The sequence below is a fragment of the Ailuropoda melanoleuca genome, chromosome 7, assembly GCF_002007445.2.
Source record: "Ailuropoda melanoleuca isolate Jingjing chromosome 7, ASM200744v2, whole genome shotgun sequence".
NCBI classification, from domain to species: domain Eukaryota; kingdom Metazoa; phylum Chordata; class Mammalia; order Carnivora; family Ursidae; genus Ailuropoda; species Ailuropoda melanoleuca.
Window position 1 is genome coordinate 13,705,510 of NC_048224.1, and position 21,150 is coordinate 13,726,659.

General features: G+C 39.7%; 1 protein-coding gene across 1 annotated transcript; it reads right to left on the reverse strand.

Moving 5' to 3' along the window:
• Positions 1–19,576: 19,576 nt before the first annotated feature.
• LOC100476812 (interferon alpha-2) lies at positions 19,577–20,716 on the reverse strand. Its single transcript, XM_002918530.4, has one exon. It carries the CDS (start codon positions 20,126–20,128, stop codon positions 19,577–19,579), a length of 552 nt encoding a protein of 183 aa, XP_002918576.1. The 5' UTR covers positions 20,129–20,716.
• Between the last annotated feature and the right edge of the window lie 434 nt (positions 20,717–21,150).

Consider the following 21,150-nt stretch of genomic DNA (forward strand, 5'->3'; position numbering starts at 1 on the left):
CTCTCTCTCTGTCAAATAAATAAATAAAATCTTAAAAAAAAAGTTTACATATAGGAAAAGAAATATAAAGGATCAATAAAAGATATGAAAATCTGGGCTGCCTGGGTGGCTCAGTTGTTAAGTATCTGCCTTTGGCTCAGGGCATGATCCCAGGTCCCTGGGATCGAGCCCCGCATCAGGCTCCTCCGCTAGCAGCCTGCTTCTTCCTCTCCCACTCCCCCTGCTCGTGTTCCCTCTTGCTGGCTGTCTCTCTGCCAAATAAATAAATAAAATCTTAAAAAAGAAAAAAGATACGAAAATCTGTTCAAATGTTACTAAGAAATGTAAATCAAACTAGTAACGAGGCAATCATTTTTCACCAATAAGATTTGCAAAGGGTATGGGGAAATGGGTATTCTAATATACACTCAATATGAGTATAAATTAATGCAAACATTTAGAGAATGGGGCAGGCTGTTTGTTCAAAAGTAGCCAGAGCAATATCTCCCATCCCACCCGAAGGTCTACAGTGTGACTTTGACTCTACCTGTCAAGAGTAGGGTCTGTGTCCTCCTCTGGAATCTTGGCAGAATTCTGTGCTAGAAACAGTGTTGTATAATTTTTGAGGCTGAGTCAAGAAAGACAATACAATGTCTACCTTGTTAGCTGAAATTCTTTCTCTTGAAGCCATTGGCCACTATATAAGTGATCTTACCACCCTGAGTCCGCCATGCTGTGAGAAAACCCAAGCTAGCTCACAAGGACAGATAACGTGACAATTGGCAACATATTTCAAAATGTAAAATTTCAAGCTATGGAATTGTCCCTTTAACTTGCAATACCACTGCTAGAAATTTACCTATGGATGTTCCTGCAGAAGTATATGTGTATATATATGTGTATACATGTGTGAATATAATATACATTATATACAAACATATATGAATATATTATATATGAACATATGTGAACATCATTGCAGTACTATTGTAGTATGAAAGACAAATTAAATATCCATCATTGGGGAATTGATTAAGTAATACCATGGTAGACAAAAATGGAACACCATATAGCTATTAAAAAGGAAGATCCACTGGTATGGACCTATATTCCAGATATACTTAATGAAAAGAGTAATACATATAATAATGGATACGGTATTATCATTTGTTTTATAAATTAATAGAGAGATATACAAAAATATGTTGATACATACAATTTTTTTTTGTCACGCACATTTACTCATCTGTTATTAGTGGTTACCGTACGGGAGAATGCTAACAGGGATGAGGATGTAGAAAGGAGGAATATTCTTTCCCTTTTCACTTTTTACCTTAGAACCATTTGTATGTATGTTTTTCCCTTTCATCAGAAGATATCTGGGGAATAGAATTGTTAGGCATTCTCAAAATTTAGTGCATTTTATTTGCTTAAAAGAATTTAATGTAAATGTTACTAAATTTTTAACCTTCATTTTATTCACATTTAAAAATTTCCTCTAATGAACGCATGTTACTGTGTCATTAGAAAATAAAAAGCACCCATTTATATTAAAAAGAGAATATAAAAGTATACATATAACACAGCTATGTGAAAGTATGTAGAGAAAAAAATTAATAACAGAAAAACACTAACATTTTGATAGTGGTTAAGTTTGACTTGCATAACAAAAGGGTGGTAGTTTTTTTTTCTTTGCGTGGCTTTCCAATTTTTCACCAGTGGGTGTGTTCTTTCATTATAGAATAATCTACACGAAGAAAGAGCCAGTAAGCCCCAGACTTTCTGGTTGTTCGGCCCCAATTTCATTCTCTCNAAAAAAGATACGAAAATCTGTTCAAATGTTACTAAGAAATGTAAATCAAACTAGTAACGAGGCAATCATTTTTCACCAATAAGATTTGCAAAGGGTATGGGGAAATGGGTATTCTAATATACACTCAATATGAGTATAAATTAATGCAAACATTTAGAGAATGGGGCAGGCTGTTTGTTCAAAAGTAGCCAGAGCAATATCTCCCATCCCACCCGAAGGTCTACAGTGTGACTTTGACTCTACCTGTCAAGAGTAGGGTCTGTGTCCTCCTCTGGAATCTTGGCAGAATTCTGTGCTAGAAACAGTGTTGTATAATTTTTGAGGCTGAGTCAAGAAAGACAATACAATGTCTACCTTGTTAGCTGAAATTCTTTCTCTTGAAGCCATCGGCCACTATATAAGTGATCTTACCACCCTGAGTCCGCCATGCTGTGAGAAAACCCAAGCTAGCTCACAAGGACAGATAACGTGACAATTGGCAACATATTTCAAAATGTAAAATTTCAAGCTATGGAATTGTCCCTTTAACTTGCAATACCACTACTAGAAATTTACCTATGGATGTTCCTGCAGAAGTATATGTGTATATATATGTGTATACATGTGTGAATATAATATACATTATATACAAACATATATGAATATATTATATATGAACATATGTGAACATCATTGCAGTACTATTGTAGTATGAAAGACAAATTAAATATCCATCATTGGGGAATTGATTAAGTAATACCATGGTAGACAAAAATGGAACACCATATAGCTATTAAAAAGGAAGATCCACTGGTATGGACCTATATTCCAGATATACTTAATGAAAAGAGTAATACATATAATAATGGATACGGTATTATCATTTGTTTTATAAATTAATAGAGAGATATACAAAAATATGTTGATACATACAATTTTTTTTTGTCACGCACATTTACTCATCTGTTATTAGTGGTTACCATACGGGAGAATGCTAACAGGGATGAGGATGTAGAAAGGAGGAATATTCTTTCCCTTTTCACTTTTTACCTTAGAACCATTTGTATGTATGTTTTTCCCTTTCATCAGAAGATATCTGGGGAATAGAATTGTTAGGCATTCTCAAAATTTAGTGCATTTTATTTGCTTAAAAGAATTTAATGTAAATGTTACTAAATTTTTAACCTTCATTTTATTCACTTTTAAAAATTTCCTCTAATGAACGCATGTTACTGTGTCATTAGAAAATAAAAAGCACCCATTTATATTAAAAAGAGAATATAAAAGTATACATATAACACAGCTATGTGAAAGTATGTAGAGAAAAAAATTAATAACAGAAAAACACTAACATTTTGATAGTGGTTAAGTTTGACTTGCATAACAAAAGGGTGGTAGTTTTTTTTTCTTTGCGTGGCTTTCCAGTTTTTCACCAGTGGGTGTGTTCTTTCATTATAGAATAATCTACACGAAGAAAGAGCCAGTAAGCCCCAGACTTTCTGGTTGTTCGGCCCCAATTTCATTCTCTCTCTCTGGACTTTTGACCTTCACATACCAGCTCTGAACAGAATCCGTGCCATCTCCTGCATTCTTCACAATGAGTTTTGGTAAAAGCAAAATCATCCCACAGTTGTTCTACTTTCAAATGCCCAGTGATGTCAGTCATTGAGCCATTCTTCAGAGTTTCTGCTTTTTGAAAAGTATCTCTGGGTTAGACTGGAATCGTCCACAGCTCAGAGCACAAAAGCCAATGCAAGAAGTCACAGGGATCAGTCAGCCTAGAGATGGTCCATTGCACTCTGGGGATGGAGGTCGTCCGAGAAGTCTGGTCNCTACACGAAGAAAGAGCCAGTAAGCCCCAGACTTTCTGGTTGTTCGGCCCCAATTTCATTCTCTCTCTCTGGACTTTTGACCTTCACATACCAGCTCTGAACAGAATCCGTGCCATCTCCTGCATTCTTCACAATGAGTTTTGGTAAAAGCAAAATCATCCCACAGTTGTTCTACTTTCAAATGCCCAGTGATGTCAGTCATTGAGCCATTCTTCAGAGTTTCTGCTTTTTGAAAAGTATCTCTGGGTTAGACTGGAATCGTCCACAGCTCAGAGCACAAAAGCCAATGCAAGAAGTCACAGGGGATCAGTCAGCCTAGAGATGGTCCATTGCACTCAGGGGATGGAGGTCGTCCGAGAAGTCTGGTTACTGGGGCCTGCCCCTCCAGGGTGACTTGCACGCTCAGGTAGAGCTGAGCTCCGCAGGTGTGGCAGAGGGCCTCCTCAGCCTGCCCACATCCAATAGCCTCTGATCCTCTGTGACCAGAGAGAGCAAAATCTGAAATAACAGTAGTGGCAGTAGTGGCAGTCATATTAATTACCACAAACTGGGCAGTTACTGTGTGTCACTCTCTGGATAAACCTCACAGGAAACATTGGAGATGGGTTACCATTACTCCCATTTTACAGAGGAAGAGACTGAGACTCAAAGAGGGCTAAATAACATACCCAAGATTCATACAGCTAATCAAATGAGTGGATTGCATCCAAACCTGTGCTCTTTCCATATGCCACACTTAAAATATGAAGTAGACAACAGCTAGTGCCTTCACATAGGTACAGGGTGCCAACCATGGTGGCAATGGTGGCACTCAAAGGACAAAGGAATTATAGCCAATGGGGAGGATAAGGAGGCAAGAGGTGCACCTAAAGAAGTAATGATCATGGTGAAGGTGATAGGATAGAGGGCATTCTAGGTCAACACTGTCCAACAGAAATATAATGCAAGCCACATCTGCAATTTAAGATTTTCTAGGGCACCTGGGTGGCTCAGTCAGTTAAGCATCTGCCTTCGGCTCAGGTCGTGATCTCAGGGTCCTGGGATCGAGCCCTACATCGGGCTCCCAGCTCCGTGGGGAGCCTCTTTCTCTCTCTACCTCTCTCTCTGTCTCTCATGAATAAAGGAATAAAATCTTTTTAAAAAAGATTTTACTTATTTATTTATTTGAGAGAGAGTGAAAGCAAGAGAGATCACAGGGGGATCTGTGCAGGGAGCCCAATGCGGGGCTCAATCCCAGGACCCTGAGATCATGACCTCAGCAGAAGGCAGATGCTTAACCGAGTGAGCCACCCAGGTGCCCCCATGAGTAAAACCTTAAAATAAAATAAAAATAAAATAAAATTTTTATAAAAATAAAATAAAATTTTCTAGTAGCCACATTAAAAGAGTATAAAGAAACATTTACAGAGGCAAAGTTAATTTTAATAGTATATTTATTTAACATAATATATACAAAGAGTATCGTTTTAACACATAATCAATATAAAATTATCAATGAGATAGTTACATTCTTCTTTTCATACTGTCCTCAAAATACGATGCACATTTTTACATTCATAGTATAGCTCACTTTGGACTCGTGGAGTTCTTGACAGGCCAGCTGTGGTGAGTGTCTGCCACAGTTATCAGCACAGCTCTAGATGGAAGGGCCTAACCAACAGGGCCAGGAGAATGGACAAAAGTGGAAGGAGCAAGAGAAGGAGCTTCAAGTTCTGGACAAGGCTACGTGTTAGGAGTCAAGGGGACTGAAGGTGGGAAAATGAGCTCATGATGTATTGTGGAGGCTTCTGAATGCCAGAGTGTAGCCTTTGTACTTCATTCAACAGATCTCTGGGCAGAGAGAAGACTGGAGTTTTGTACTGGGCAGAAGACTCGGCAGAAATATTGGAGGTGGACCGGGGCAGGAGAGGCGGGGAAGCCCTGCCCAAAGGCTCTCATGGCTGTGGAGGTGGAAAATAAAGGCATACAAGGGATTGGAAGAAAAGGGATGGAGCAGAATAATGAAGAGGGAATTCTTTTTTCCCTGATTTCTTCCCTTTGTCCTCTTCCCAGTTCCTGCTGTTGTGTTTGTAAAGGGCATCCTAGCCCTCTCTTCGGCCGCCTTCATGAAGCTTCTCTCTACCCCTTGTCCCGAGGGTCTGCTAAGGGTGGTGGTGGCAGGTGTCTGCCCATGAATGGGTTAAAGCCTTTTCCTTTGTAAGACACGGTCTTTTATTTTTGTTTCATTTCTTCTAATTTATTAGAGTTTTATCACAAGAACCAGAAAAACTCAGATAACCTTGGCTCTATCAGGGGTATCTACATCTTAGAGTGGCCTAACCTATGCCTCTGTTGCCAGGATTAATGTGCCAGCCCTTTCCATCAGTTTTTCCTTTCTGATTTGAAGCCATTTTTCATGTCAGCCCTGTGTGGTTGGAGATTGGTTTTTGCACATATTTTCTCCCACCAACTTTCTGTGGTGCAGACAACTACTTCCCGCCCCTGCACCGGTTTCTTTTGGTTAATGAAGTCTTCCAGAGAGGGAGGATGACATTTAGAAAGCAAAACTTGCACGGTGTTTCTAGCCATTTGAAATCATCATTTAAATTTGGGGCTGCTTTTATTTATTTATTTATTTATTTATTTATTTATTTATTTAGATTTATCTATTTATTTGAGAGAGAGAGCGAGCGAGCATGTGAAGAGGGAGGGGCAGAGGGAGAGGGAGAAGCAGACTCCAGGCTGAACAAGGAGCCTGCAATGCAGGCTGGATCTCACAACCCTGAGATCATGACCTCAGCCCAATCAAGAGTTGGTGGGGACTAAGCCCCCCAGCTGCCCCGGAGCTGCTTTTCTATAAACCTCCCAAACAGGAAGATGTTCTTCCTCCTTTTGATTCCATTAATTACCTATGCAGGACAAAGATGTATCTAGAAATCAAAATTATAGTTGTCTAGTCATCTGTAGATGAAAAAAGAATCATGGAAGGACTTTTTTCAAGGAAAATGGCCCTATAAAAAATGATAAATTGGACAAGACGGAAAGGTAACAGTAAGTGCCTGGACAGTGGAGAACAGAAATTAAGCACCCCAAAACCCTTTCGGTGATAACCTCGAAGGGGCAGCAAAGTTGATAGCAAGAAAGTATTTTGATAGATAAAAGGGAAAATTCCTCATTCCTCCTTTGAAAACAAAATTATACAATACCGTAAGTATACAGCTCAACAAATTATTATAAAATAAAATCTTCTGCACACCTTTGTAACCCCCAAACTAAGTGAAGGCAGAAGCATTACTCACAGGACAGAAGCCCCGGCTCGTCCCCTCGCAATCATTATTCCATTCTCCACCCCAGAGTCACTACTGCCTTTGAACTCCCTGTACCTGCCAGGTTTTAAACTTTGTATAAATGGCTTCTTTCACTCTATAGTATGTCTGTGAGATTCATCAACATTGCTGTGTGTAGTTATAGTTCAATAATTCACACGAATGTGTCATACCTACTTAGAAATGCCACAATGTTTTATCCTTTCCACTACTGATGAACGTTTGGGTATTTTTCTTCCTGAGTTTTTTGTCATTATAATTAATGCTGCTGTGAAAACCCTTGTATGTATCTTTTGGAGAGCATTTGTACTTATTTCTTTGGGTATATGCACAGGATGAAGTAACCAGGTCATAGACTATGTGTATGTTCAGATTTAACAGATAATATCAAACATATTTCCCAAATATTTTCACCAATTTATATTCTCACTTTCTGTGTATGGAAAGTACATTTGCATCACACTCTTGCCAACATCTGATGTTGGCAGTCTTCTTAATTTTAGCCATGCTAGTCGTGTGTAGTGATATCTCATTATGGTTTTAATTCGTACTCCCTGGCAATAGTAAGGTTCAGCACATTTTCATGTTTATTGGCCACTTGAATATTTTCTTTGTGAGGTGCTTGTTCAAATCTCTTGCTGTCTCAAATATTTTACTTCATTATCTCCAACAAAGTACAAAAGAATCTACAGATAAACAATGAGAATGAAAAAATAAAATTAGTAAGATCACTAAGCGCAAGCTCAATGTTACAAAGCAATCACCACTTTTCATACTTTGCAATAAAGAATTGGGAAGTGAAACTTAAAAAATGATACCACTGACAACATCATTAAAAGTCTACCACGGAGAAATTGTCATAGCCAAGAGGAACCTAAGGTAACATGACAACTGAATGTAATGTGGGATCCTGAATGAGATCCTAGAACAGAAAAAGAACATTAGGTAAAAAATAAGGAAATCTGAATAAAGTTTGGACTTCAATTAAAACATAAAAGATAGCATTGACAGGGAAAGTTATCTTCAGCCTTTTCTTGGCTTCTAAATATGAGTCTATAACTATATTTTTGATTCAAATAAGATGGACAGCAACCAATGAAAAACATTACATAGTCTCTTCTCTTAAATTGAGACTGATTTTTTTCACCTTGATCGTCAATGAGGATTAAGCAACTTCTCTCCCTTGGTCTTTTCGTAGGTAAGCAAAGGACATTTAAGCATGTGGTGGGGTGAACAGTATCCTAAGAAGGAAAATCAGACTCTGCAATCGGAGGCCGTTGTGCCAGCCTCCTCTTGAGAAACACACATTCATTTATTGAATAAATATTTATTCAGCAAATATTTATTAATCACTTCAAAAAGAAGAATGGTGAATCTTGTCATTTTATCAGGCTATTTTCAAAATGTCTTTAAATAAGATTTTACTGTTGGCGTCATTCTACGTCTTGCACATTCTTCCTTATTCCAATGTATTTAATCTTTATTTTTGTTAAAATTATGAACAAAATTTTTTTCATTTTTCATTACATTTTCTAATTTTGAATGGGACTAACTCATTACATTTTCATATATATATATATATATATATGCACACACATATACATGTGAAAGTTATTAATTCTGATTTTGTATCTGGACAACTTCGTAAATACGATGCCTAAAAGTTTTTTATTGATTTTTCAGATTTTTAAATAAACAAATACATTGGATACATGTAAAAAAAAATGAAAGGATTGGAAATACCAAGCGTGATAATGATATAAATCAACAAAGACTTTTCATCCACTGCCGTTGAATGTATAAATTTGTCCAACTGCTTTGGAAAACATTATGGCATTATCTAGCAAAGCTGAAAATATGCATAGCCTATGACCCAGTAAGTCTACTTTCAGGAATTACCCTGGGGAACACATCATACAGCTATGCATCAGAATATATGCACAAGAATATTCATTACAGCACTATACATAATAGTCCCAAACTAGAAACATCTGAAATATCCCTTAAAAGTCATATAGATAAATATATTGTAGTCTATGCATAAGATAGGGTCATAAATAACAACAAAAATGAAGAGCCACAATTATAGGTATAAACAAGGCTAAATCCCACAAACATAATGGCGAATGAAAAAATTAAACTCAAAAGAATACATACTGACTTTATATAAGTTTAAGAAGAAGCAAGGAGCGCCTGGGTGGTTCTGTCGGTTAAGCTTCCGACTCTTCGTTTCAGAACACTGCCCCAGGCTCCGTGCTCAGAGGCATGTCTGCTTGAGATTCTCGGTCTCCCTCTGCCGCCCCAACCCCCTCCCCACTCCCCACCCCAGCTCTCTCCTCTTTCTCTCAAATAAATAAATAAAACTCTTTTAAAAAATAGGCAAAACTAGACTGGATGATTCAAGGTAAAATTATAAAGAAAAGTGAGCCTGTGATTACCATAAAATTGAATAGCGGATACCTTTAGCACAGAGAGTTGGAGTTATATCCAAGAGGGGCACGCTGGCTGGTAATGGTGGTGAGGCTTCTAGAATGTTGCGAGATTTGGTTATTTTTACTGGCTGGTGGTTACATGAATATTTGCTTTAATTATTCATTAACATTTTTACTTATCTTTTGTGCATTTTGGGGAATGATTTTTCTATTTCACAATGAAAGAAGGCTAGTAAACAAGAATCAAAGCTGTGAATGAACACTTACTCTTTTTTTTTTTTTAAGATTTTTATTTATTTATTTGACAGAGATAGAGACAGCCAGTGAGAGAAGGAACACAAGTAGGGGGAATGGGAGAGGAAGAAGCAGGCTCACAGCGGAGGAGCCCGATGTGGGACTCGATCCCATAATGCCGGGATCACGCCCTCAGCCGAAGGCAGACACCTATCCACTGTGCCACCCAGGCGCCCCTGAACACTTACTCTTACCTAAAACTTTTAACTGATAATCCCGAACAATATCAACCACAAGGATATAGTTTTCCCAAACTGCTTGTTTTTCTAAACTATAATGAAAATAAGCAGAATTGGAAAATGGGCAGAAAAGAACAGTAATTCAAACTCACTGTGGGCAGTAAGTATCCTTTCGATCTTGTGTGATGATCATGTATTTGAGTGGTCCTCAGAGTGTAGTCTGAGCACCTCTAAGGTTCCCAGAGACTCTTTTAGTGGTCTGCAAGTTTCTCCATTTCCCATATCTGTGTGAGTCTGGATTTCCATTCAAAGACTTGAAACAGACAACACATCACAGCAGATTGAATTCAGAGCTGATGTGAGAACCCAGTTGTCTGCTATTAGGCCAGACATTAAAGAGATGTGCAAAACTTTAAAATATTTTCTTTTTTTTTTCGCTTTGGAAAATGTAGTTTTTGTTCATAAAAATACATTTTTATGTTAAGATGTAAATCGGTTTATTTAGAACTCTTTCAGTTTTAATTTCTAACGTGGTAAATATCAATAAATGCAACCCACATAAGTACAATCTCTCTAGGGGTCTCAATAATTTTAAAGAGTATCAGTGGGTCTTGAGACCAGAACACTTAAAAACAGCTGATGTTGGTAATATTTACAAGAACCCACTTGGGTAGCTAATTGAAGAAGTATTATGGGTTTATAATAACATGAATCCTTTTTCTTTATTGGTCGTTCTATCTGAATCACAGGATAACAAATGTGATTTTTTTTCCTGACCCTGGGTGGCAACTGTGGTGTGAGACTGCACTTGCAGTGAAGCCCACTGAAAAAGGAGGAGGGGTGGGGGCAATGAGGACATAGGAAATGAGGAAGAACTTGGTTCAAAAAGAATATTCTCTACAACAATAAAAATGCATAGTGATCTCACCAAAAGTTTTAATTTCACTGGAGACGCTTTACTCCAGAACCTGAAGATTTCTGTTAAACTTTGGAACTACAATGCAAAAGCCTGCTTTCGGGGGAGAGTCTGTCACCTGCTCCCTTCTACTCACTCTCACTCGGTGTCTGAGACTAGAGTTGGGATTTCCCTGTGACCACAAGCCAGCAGCTGCTGAGGGAGCGAGCCACCTTCAGGCCACCGAGCTGGTGTGGAGCGAAGATCTAAGTGCCTCTGGTTTCAGATTCCTCTCTTTCCCTTTACCACATCCTGGATATCTTGTCACAGGCCTTCGACTAAACTCATTCCTCAGTTTCCTTCCTCGTCACCCGGGATCCCCCTGGGACAAGGCCCCATTGCTGAAGGTCCTCCCTAGCTCTTGCTTGTAGCACCCCTGCTCCAATATGCACGCTCAACCAGAGGGTCCTACACTGTGCGCCCCCCCGCCATGCTCAGGGTGGTCCCATCAACATGCTGGTGGCCCAGAGACACTCACAGGTCTGCCCATCCAGCATCTCCCCCGTTTGCCCCGGGGATTCCCACTGATGCTAATTGACTCCCAGTCTGCATCAAGCCTGGATTTACATTTCCCTTCAGATACTCAGCAATGCTCTGAGCCAGACTTCTTTAATTTTCAGGACCACTCAGGGGGCAGATGGAGCCAGGCCTACTTGGCCATGAGAAGAGAATTAAATGGGCAACACACTTTCAATAGCAGCCAAGTAAGCTCCGTCCCTCTCTCCGATAACACGAGGGAATGTCTTATTGCTGGACTCCCCGTGTGAGTTTCCTGTCTCTGAAGCAGTTCCTTGGTCTTCTTTAAAGTGAAACAGTCCAAAGCAAAATCCTCTACATAATTAAAACCTACAGCTAAATTTAGTTTTATCTCATCATCTGCCATTGTGTAATGAACCGGAGAATGCAAAAATAACAAGTCTGCTGCAACAAGTGAAAAGGAAACTAAAATTCAAGCTGTCAAATTGATGTTTAAAAAAGGAGGCTGGGATTTCCCTCTGGCCCTGAGGGCGTGGCTGAGTCCCTGTGCTTGGAATCCTCACAGAGCAGAGGATTCTTCCGGTGGAAACTTTTAGATCCTGAATGCAAGGCAGAACCACAGTGAGGAAAGCACTGGGGGAAAAGCGTGTGCTTATAGACAGCTGGCATGTGTATGAGTAGGAACGTGTGCCGAGATACACTGGACGCCGTCATCCCCGAGAATGGCAATTTCTCCCCGTCCTTGTGCAGTGTTGAGCTGGCCCTACAAATTCTCCTGGACAGCTCTCTTGGAACTGCCTCTTCTTCCCAGCCACAAACCTGGAACACCAGGGAATAAACTTCTCACCAGATTCAAAGAGAAGAGCTGACGTGAAAAGAGCATTTACTAAGTACCAGGTATCATTCTGACTACATTATCCAAACTAAAGCAACTAATCCTCACCCCAGTTTTAGGAGGTGGTACCATGATTATCTTCATTTTACAGATAAGGAAACTGGACACAGGGAAGCCTCTTTGACTGGCCTGTGTTAAGAAGTTTAGGGGCGCCTGGGTGGCACAGCGGTTAAAGCGTCTGCCTTCGGCTCAGGGCGTAATCCCGGCATTATGGGATCGAGCCCCACATCAGGCTCTTCCACTATGAGCCTGCTTCTTCCTCTCCCACTCCCCCTGCGTGTTCCCTCTATCGCTGGCTGTCTCTATCTCTGTCAAATAAATAAATAAAATCTTAAAAAAAAAAAAAGTTTAACAACATCCTGGTCTCAGAGTTGTAGCAGGGACATTCAAGGTCTAGTGTAACTTTCCCATCTCTCATTTCTAGACCCCTTGTAAGGAGGGAAACTTGATTTTGTTCCTAGCTCTTACTTTTCATAAAATGTCCAATTTTGCCCACTCTTTGGCTAGTTCTTACTTCCAAATCCCTCCACGTTTCTGGCCCTTTTCCCATTGTCCAGTTCTTTCGATGTCTTTCCATTTCCATGTATCGTCTTAAAGTACCAATTAATTGATTATCTCTCTGCATTTCATAACCCACCCTCCATGCCTACGGCTTTATGCAAATACGCCATTTCCATTAGAACACTTATTCTGTTCTATAATTGAGAATTTATTTTTTCTGTCTCTTCCAGAAGATTAGACTTTTGAGTCTGAGCTTTGTATCCCCAGTCATTAGCACAGTTTCCAGCCCACGGTAGGAACTTAAGTATTGTTTATTAAGTAAGTACTGTGCGAGGAATATGTGCTTTCATGAGCTTCCCGCTGTCAAGTTGCAAGAGGTTATCTCAGCACTATTTGCTGTGTTCACGAAATAAACTTTCTAGCCAAGAATTCAAGCCCCTGTCATATCCATGAGCACATTGCTCAGCAAAGTGAACAAAGGAAGCAAAATAAAATTCAAAATTCATTTTGATAAAACTAAAAAATATTGTTTTAGACAAGTTTAGCCCCACTGCATGAGGGTCTTCTTAGACTCTTTCCAGCATGCTGCTGCATCCAAAAGAAACAGCAATTCATCATCAAAAGTCTTTAAAAAGCAATACGAGCTTTCAATCAAGTGACTTGAAGAAACAGCAAAGTGGGAAACCATATGAAACTATTCAGTAAATCATATTTTGTTCCTGCTTTAAGAGGACAGAGGAGCTCAGAAAGCTCATCAAGTCATTTTATAAGGCTGTTATAACCCAGAGAACAAAATCAGAAGAGAAAATCATAGGACATTTTTACTTATAAACATGAAGATAAAAATACCATGTTAAATAGTAGTAAATCAGACCAAAGGTGTATGGTAAATAAACAACTGGAGTTTACCCAGGTTCAATTGTCTTATCCTCAACCTGTAATCTGTTTTCTGGATCAAATTTGTCTATTCTTACAATACCACCACTTGGTTTCACTTTCTATAGCCTTAGAGGATTGATAAGTCAAGCTCATCTGTGTATTTCCCCCTTTCTCAGATTTTCTTTTTCTTTTTTTTTTTTTTAAAGATTTTATTTATTTATTCGACAGAGATAGAGACAGCCAGTGAGAGAGGGAGGGAGCGCAAGCAAGGGGGAGTGGGAGAGGAAGAAGCAGGCTCATAGCGGAAGAGCCTGATGTGGGGCTCGATCCCATAACGCCAGGATCACCCCCTGAGCGGAAGGCAGACACTTAACCGCTGTTCCACCCAGGCGCCCCTGGATTTTCTTATAAATTATTTCTTCTTGATACATTTTACAATCAACTTGTAAAGATCCATCTAAACATCCTGTTGAAGGGCCTCCTGGGTGGCTCAGTGGGTTAAGCATCTGCCTTGCTCAGGTCATGATCCTGGAGTTCCAGGATCATCCAGCCCTGCATCTGGCTTCCGGCTCAAAGGGGAGTCCGCTTCTCCCTCTCCCTCTGCCCCTCCCCCGACTTGTGCACACTGTCTTGCCCCCGCGCACTCTAACAGATAAACAAAATCTTCAAAAAAAAAAATCTTGTTGAAGTATGGATTAGGAATGAATTGAAGGGGGGGAGAGATGGCGGCGGGAGTAGGAGGACCCAAGCCTTGTCCGGAACACAACGAGATAACTATTAAATCATCCTAAATACCCGAGAAATTGGCCTGAAGATAGACAGAACAAACTTCAAAACTAAAAGGGTGGGAAGAAGCCTCACCGAGGAGGGTTGGAAGGGTAGAGACGTGGTTTGGGTTTGGGGCAGACAGGGATCAGGACTGCTGTGGGGAAGAGGGAGCCATGGTTGCGGAAGCGAGGGGGGGGGAAGGAGCACATAGGGGAGCCCACGAGGAGAACATTTCCCAAAGCCATTTGCTGGGAAAAAAAGCGGGGCTGAGTTTTGAGAGTTCTTGCAGCCAGAGGGGCTTCAAGCCTGGAGTTTTGAAACGTTGGTGGGCTTGGCTGGCCTAGAGCCCTGAGGGCGCCCCTGCTCCCAGAGAGAAGGCAGGCAAACCCCCCGGGGGGCAGAGGGCCTGGGAACAGCCATCTAAAGAGCACCTCTAGCATACGGCGGGGAGATGACTTGCCCTTCTTGGAGGAGTCGCAGGGAGGTAGTCGTAGCCCTGGAGATGCCTCTCCCAACGGCGCCATTTCTCTCCCCGTCTGGCAGCAGGAACGCAGATGCACCAGCAGGAGGCAGCACTGGGCCGGCACAGGCCGCCGCACTTGCTTCCGCCAAACCCCACGTCCCTGCAAGCTAGTGAGGCTGTCTTTCCAGGTCATGCCCCCGCAGTCCCAGCTCAGTGAGACCCTCCTCCAGAAGAGCAGCACAGACCCCTGCCCACATCATGTCCCTAAAGCCCGGAGTTTGAAAAGTCAGCAGGTTTGGCTGGGATAGAAGTCGCAGGGCACCCCGCTGCTCCTGGTGAGGAGAGGAGGCCCACAAGCCAGGGGCGGATGGCCTGAAACAGTGACCTGGAAAAGGCCTGGGACACACAGCGGGGAGGTGATTTGTTCTTCTCAGAGTGCCTTCCTGAGAGGCAGCAAGGTATTATTATTCCCATTCCGTAGAGGAGAAAACTGAGGCTGCCCAAAAAGGTTAAGCATATTTCCCAAGGTCATACAGTTAATCAGTGGGAAGTCAGAATTTAAACACTGGTTCAAACCTGGTTCAAACCCCATGCCTTTACCCACACTGATATGATGTTTGTGTGTCTATGCAAGGCTTAGGTTTTTTTTTTTTTTTTTTTAACGGTGGTAAAATGCAAAGGCATAAAATTCACCATCTTAGCTGTTTTGAAGTGCATAGTTCGATAGTGCTAATTATATTCACATTGTTGTGCAACCAACCTCCAGAACTTTTCATTTTGCAAAACTGAAGCTGTATACTCATTAAAAAACAACTTCCCTTTCTCCCATCCCCTAAGCCCATGGCAACCACTTCTGTATCTATGAATGTGACGTCTCTAGGTACTGCATATAATTGAAATTTTACAGTATTTGTCTTTCTGTGACTGGCTTATTTTAGTATAGTGTCCTCAAGGGTCATCTATCTTGCAGCATGTGTCAGATTTCTTTCCTTTTTAAAGCTGAATAATATTCCATTATATGGATAGACCACATTTTATTTCTCTGTTTACCTGTCAGTAGGCACTTCAGTTCCTTCTACCTTTGGGCTATTGTGAATCATGCTGCTGAGAATGTGAGTGTACGAATATCTCTTTGAGAACCTGCTTTCACTTATTTTGAGATATACCCAGAAGCAAAATTGTTGGATTTGCTGGATCATATGGTAATTCTATTTTTAACTAAGCGACCACCATACTGTTTTCCATAGCGACTGTACCATTTTACATTCTCACCAACCGGGTATAAGGGTTCCAGTTTCTCTAGACCCTTGTCAACACTTTTTTTTTTGTAGCTATTCTAATAAGTGTGGGGTAGCATCTCATTGTGTTTTGATTTGCATTTCCCTAATGATTAGTGATGTTGAGCATTGTTTCATGTTCTTATTGGCCATTTATATATCTTCTTTGGAGAAATGTCTGTTCAGGTCCTTTGCCCATTTTTTAATTAGGTCTGGGTTTTATTGCTGTTGTTACCTATGCAAGACTTCTAACACCCTTTTATCCCCCAAAGTTTTTGTTCTTTGGTTTTTGAGGCAAGCTCCCTGCCCCCCTTCTCTGTACGTTTGACCAGTTCTTTCTCTCCAGCTCCTGAGAAGTTGAGACATTAACCAAAGGTCAAGAGGCATCCAAATTTCTTTAAATAATTACCATAAGAAACTCAGAAGTGAAGAATTATTTGCTGAGTAATATGTGCACAGTTAATAAAAAAGAAAGTAACAAATATCTCACTTCTGAGTGATTCCTTTGTACCAGGCATTTTGTGCCCATTACTCATTTAATCTCATAAATCTCTTCAGTAGGTATTATTATGAACCCCATAATACAACAGTGAAAATTAAGCCACAGAAGGTTTAGGCAACTTGCTGAAGAACTACAGTAAACCATGGGAGTTGCTAAGAAGGGTTCCACTGCAAGCAAACCGTGTCCAAAGGAGAAGACAAGACTAGCATACTAGAGAAAATTTGGAATGATGCAGCATTCATGAAAACTCCGATTACTATGTCAACACAGCTACTATTTATATGGGTGAAATTTTTTACTTTTATTAACCATCTTTAGGACCTCCCTGCACTGCCCTGCAAACAGGATAAGACACTATGAAAGGGGAAGTCATGATAACTACTCTAAAGGACCAATTACTCAGCAATCATGTAAATATTCCTCTGTTCAAAATTCTGGACTAGCTGATTTGGGTTCAAGGATCCAGTATTTCCTTATCTTTAAGGAACTTATGGTTTTCAGGGAAGACATGAACATGGGAAATGGTCAGAGGAAAAAAAGGTCATCTGCCCAATTAACCATTTTAAAGTATACAGTTCAGTAATATTTAGTACATTCACCATGTTATGCAACCATCACCACAATCTAGTTCCAGAACTTTTTTTTTTGAGAGTGGGGAGGGGCAGAGGAAGAGGGAGAGAGAGAATCTTAAGCAGGTTCCACGCCTAGTGCAGAGCTCAATGTGGGGCTTTGTCTCACAACCCTGAGATCATGATCTGAGCCAAAATCGAGTTGGATGCTTAACCGACTGAGCCACCCAGGTGCCCCTACAACTTTTTCATCACCCCAACTGGAAACTTCATACACATTAAATAGTTGTCACTCCTCATACCCTCTTCCTTCTGAGCCCCTGGCAACCACAATCTGCTTTCTGTGTCTCTGAATTTACCTATTCCAGATATTGCATATAAATGGAATCATATAATTAGTGATCTTTTGTGTCTGGCTTCTATCACTTTGCATGTTTTCAAGGCTCATTCCCATTGCAGTATGTATCAGTACTTCATCCTTTTTATGACCGAACAATATTCCATGGCATGAATACACAACGGTTTATCCATCCATCAGTGGGTTGTTTCTACTTTTTGCTATCATGAATAGTGCTGTTGAGAACGTATGTGTACAAGGATTTGTTTGAATATCCAGTTTCAGTTTTTTGTGGTATATAACTAGAAGTGAAATTACTGGTCCATATGATAATTTTATGTTTAACTTTTTCAAGAACCACCAAACTGTTTTCCACAGAATTTGAAACATTTTACATTCCTACCAATAATGTGTAGGGGTTCCAATGTGTCCACATTCACCAACACTTATTATTTTCCATTACGGGATTATAACCATCCTAGTGAGTATGAAGTGGTATGCCGTTGTGGTTTTGATTTACATTTCCCTAATGACTAATGATACTGAACTTCGTTTTATATTATTGTTGTCCCCTTGTATATCTTCTTTGCAAAAAATTTCTATTCAGTCCTTTGCCCCGTTTTATTTAGGTTTTTTGCCTTTTTATTATTGAGTTATTCGAGTTCTTTATATATTCTGCATACTAAACCCTTATGAGATATATAATTTGCAAATATTTTCTTTTATTCTGTAGATTGCCTTTTCACTTTCTTGATGGTGTCTTTTAATGCACAAAAGTTTTAATTTTGATGAAGTTCAGTTTATCTATTTTTTTCTTTTGTTACTTATGCCTTTAGTGTTTTACCTAAGAAATCATTGGCAAATCTAATGTCAGTCAAGATTTATTTCTGTTTTTCTCTAAGAGTCTTTTAGATTTAGCTCTTATATTTAGACCTTTGATCCATTTTGGATTTTTTTTTGTATATGATGTGAGGTTGGGATCCAAATTCCTTCTTTTGCAGTGTGAATATCCAGTTTTCCCAGCACCATTTTGTAGAAGATACTGTTCTTTCTTCATTAAATGGTCTTAATACCCTTGTCAAAAATCAAGTGACAATAGATGTATAGGCTTATTTCTGCGTTCTCAATTCTATTCTGTTGGTCTACATGTCTACCTTTATTTTTTATTTTTTTTAATGATTTTTTATTATATTATGTTAGTCACCATACAGTGCATCCCCGGATTCCAATGTAAAGTTCGATGATTCATTAGTTGCGTATAACAACCAGTACACCATGCAATACGTGCCCTCCTTACTACCCATCACCAGTCTATCCCATTCCCCCACCCCCCTCCCATCTGAAGTCCTCAGTGTTTCTCATAGTCCATAGTCTCTCATGTTTCATTCCCCCTTCTGATTACCCCCCCTTTCTTTATCCCTTTCTTCCCCTACCAGATCATCCTAGTTCTTATGTTCCATAGATGAGAGAAATCATATGATAATTGTCTTTCTCTGCTTGTATATGTCTACCTTTATGCCAGTATCCCACGGTTTTGATAACAGTAATTTGTAACATGTTTTGAAATCAGGAATGTGAGCCTTCCAACTTTGCTCTTATTTTCCAAGATTGTTCTGGCAATTTGAAGTCACTTACAATTCCATATGAATGTTAGCATTGGCTTTTCCACTAGCCATGTTGCACTATCGCTATTCCCTGCTCATTCAGGAACCTTCCGTAGGTCTATTTTGTGAGATCAGGCTTTGGGTTAGGTTTTTATTCAAAAAGCATGTGCAAGCAAAATCGATTTTTAAAAATTGCTTTTATTTCCCATAACTTAAAAATGAACAGTAGTCTTATATAAAAAATAATTCTAAACGAGTGGTTTATGAACAATAAATATTTAAATAGTATAAACAGGACAAATATTTCAAATAATTTAAATAAATAAAAAGTACAAAAGATTTAAAGTATTGCAGGTGAATTGTGCATTTCCCTGTTCTAAACAACTTACAACAATTAACATAACTTTATAATAATCCCCTACATTTGCTATTTTTTTTTAATCTTCTGGCATAAAGATAGAGATGAAAATTGCACTTTGAGTCCTAGAAAATAACCGTTTAGTTGACCAGATGAGTTTTCAGACTCGGCATCTTTTTTATTTCCTGAGTTTCCCTGCGAGCTCGTTAACGAAGAACAAGCACCTTCTGATTTCCACCCTGACAACCTCCCAGGCACAGCGGCTGTATTTTTTCTTTTCAAGATAGAGACCGATTCCATGGAAGTATCTCTTCACAGCCAGTCTGGAGTTCTCGCTTCCCAGGAGTAACTGTTCCACATTCTTTTCCTCCTCCAAACATGTCTCCAGGTCTTCCAGCTGCTGATGAAGTCCAGCGAGGAATTTGTCTAGTAGGGTCTCATCCCAAGCCACAAAAGAGCCACTTTGGCTGAAGAGGTTGAAGATCTGCCGGAACATCTCATGCATGACACCTGTGGCTTCTGTCTTCTCAAACTTGCTCCCATCCACAAGCATCTGAGGAAAGCTGAAGTCAGTCCTATCCTTCAGACAGGACAGAATGGAGATTCTCTCCATTTGACTCAACAGCACGAAGGGTTCTGGATGGCTTGGATGAAGGGCGCAGTCCAAAGAGCAGGCAGGGCTGGAGCACAGCATCACCAGGGCCAGCAGCACAGAGATCAAGAGGGCCATTAGGCAGCTGGGGGGGATTCTGCAGGACTGCCTGAAGAGGAAGTCTCAGTAGGTTCTGAGAACTTTGGGTGCTGAGTGTCTTTTAAATAGTGAATATAGAAACTTTCATTTTCTGGGTTTTTCCATTGTCGTGCTTTCCTTTCCCTTTCTACTTTTTTTTTTTTACAAAGTCAATTAAAAATGTACATTTATTAACATGAGCACCTAGATGGGGGACTCCAACCACGTGTGCCAATGCAGTATTTACAGAGCATTATAACATATTTTTTCATATTTTTCACAACTCCCAGGTTGTTCTTGGAAAGAAAAGCCTAGACAAAGTCAGAAAAGGGAGAAATATTTATGCAAGAAATGATGGTCTTTCCAGGTCAACGGGAAATATAAAAAAGATTTAAATTTTTCTTATGTTTTCCTTATTTACACTATTCCCCCTTCTTTAACAAGTTTCAGTTGTATATGTACCACCTCAAAGGTATCACTTGAGTTGGTTACTGAAGATATTGTTAGGAAAACAATTTTGCAGATATCATTTGTCAAAAATAAATTATGGTCTGCCAAGCAAGCACTTTGCTAGGCGTTGGTTTCCCTAAAAGATTCAAGTTTGCATGTGTGTGATTCTCTTGGTTCTCTACCAAGTACAACCTTTCACAGTAAAACCTTTGCCTTAGTCATTGTGTGGTAATCCAGGTAATCCCATATCCTTAGGTATCGCACTGACAAGTCATATCCTACCACTTACTCAGGGCTAATGGGGCTGCAATAGTGTTCAAAGCTTACCATGATATGTCTTCATTGAATCTGTAACATACAGATTATTTTAATAATGGCAGCAATCTTCAAATTATTTGTAGGCTCTAGCAAAGTGTTTTACAAACAGTAGTTCATTTAAACTTCACAACTTCCCTATGAGGTAATTACTCTAATTATATTTTGCAAATAAGGAAACCAAAAACTCAGACAGGTTACTTAACTTGCTAAAAGTCACAATTTCTTTTATGCATGGTACTTCTCCTCTATACTGT

What these genes read in the sequence shown, in the direction of transcription:
- LOC100476812 (XM_002918530.4), bottom strand. Translation starts at nt 20,128, where the DNA reads ATGGCCCTCTTGATCTCTGTGCTGCTGGCCCTGGTGATGCTGTGCTCC.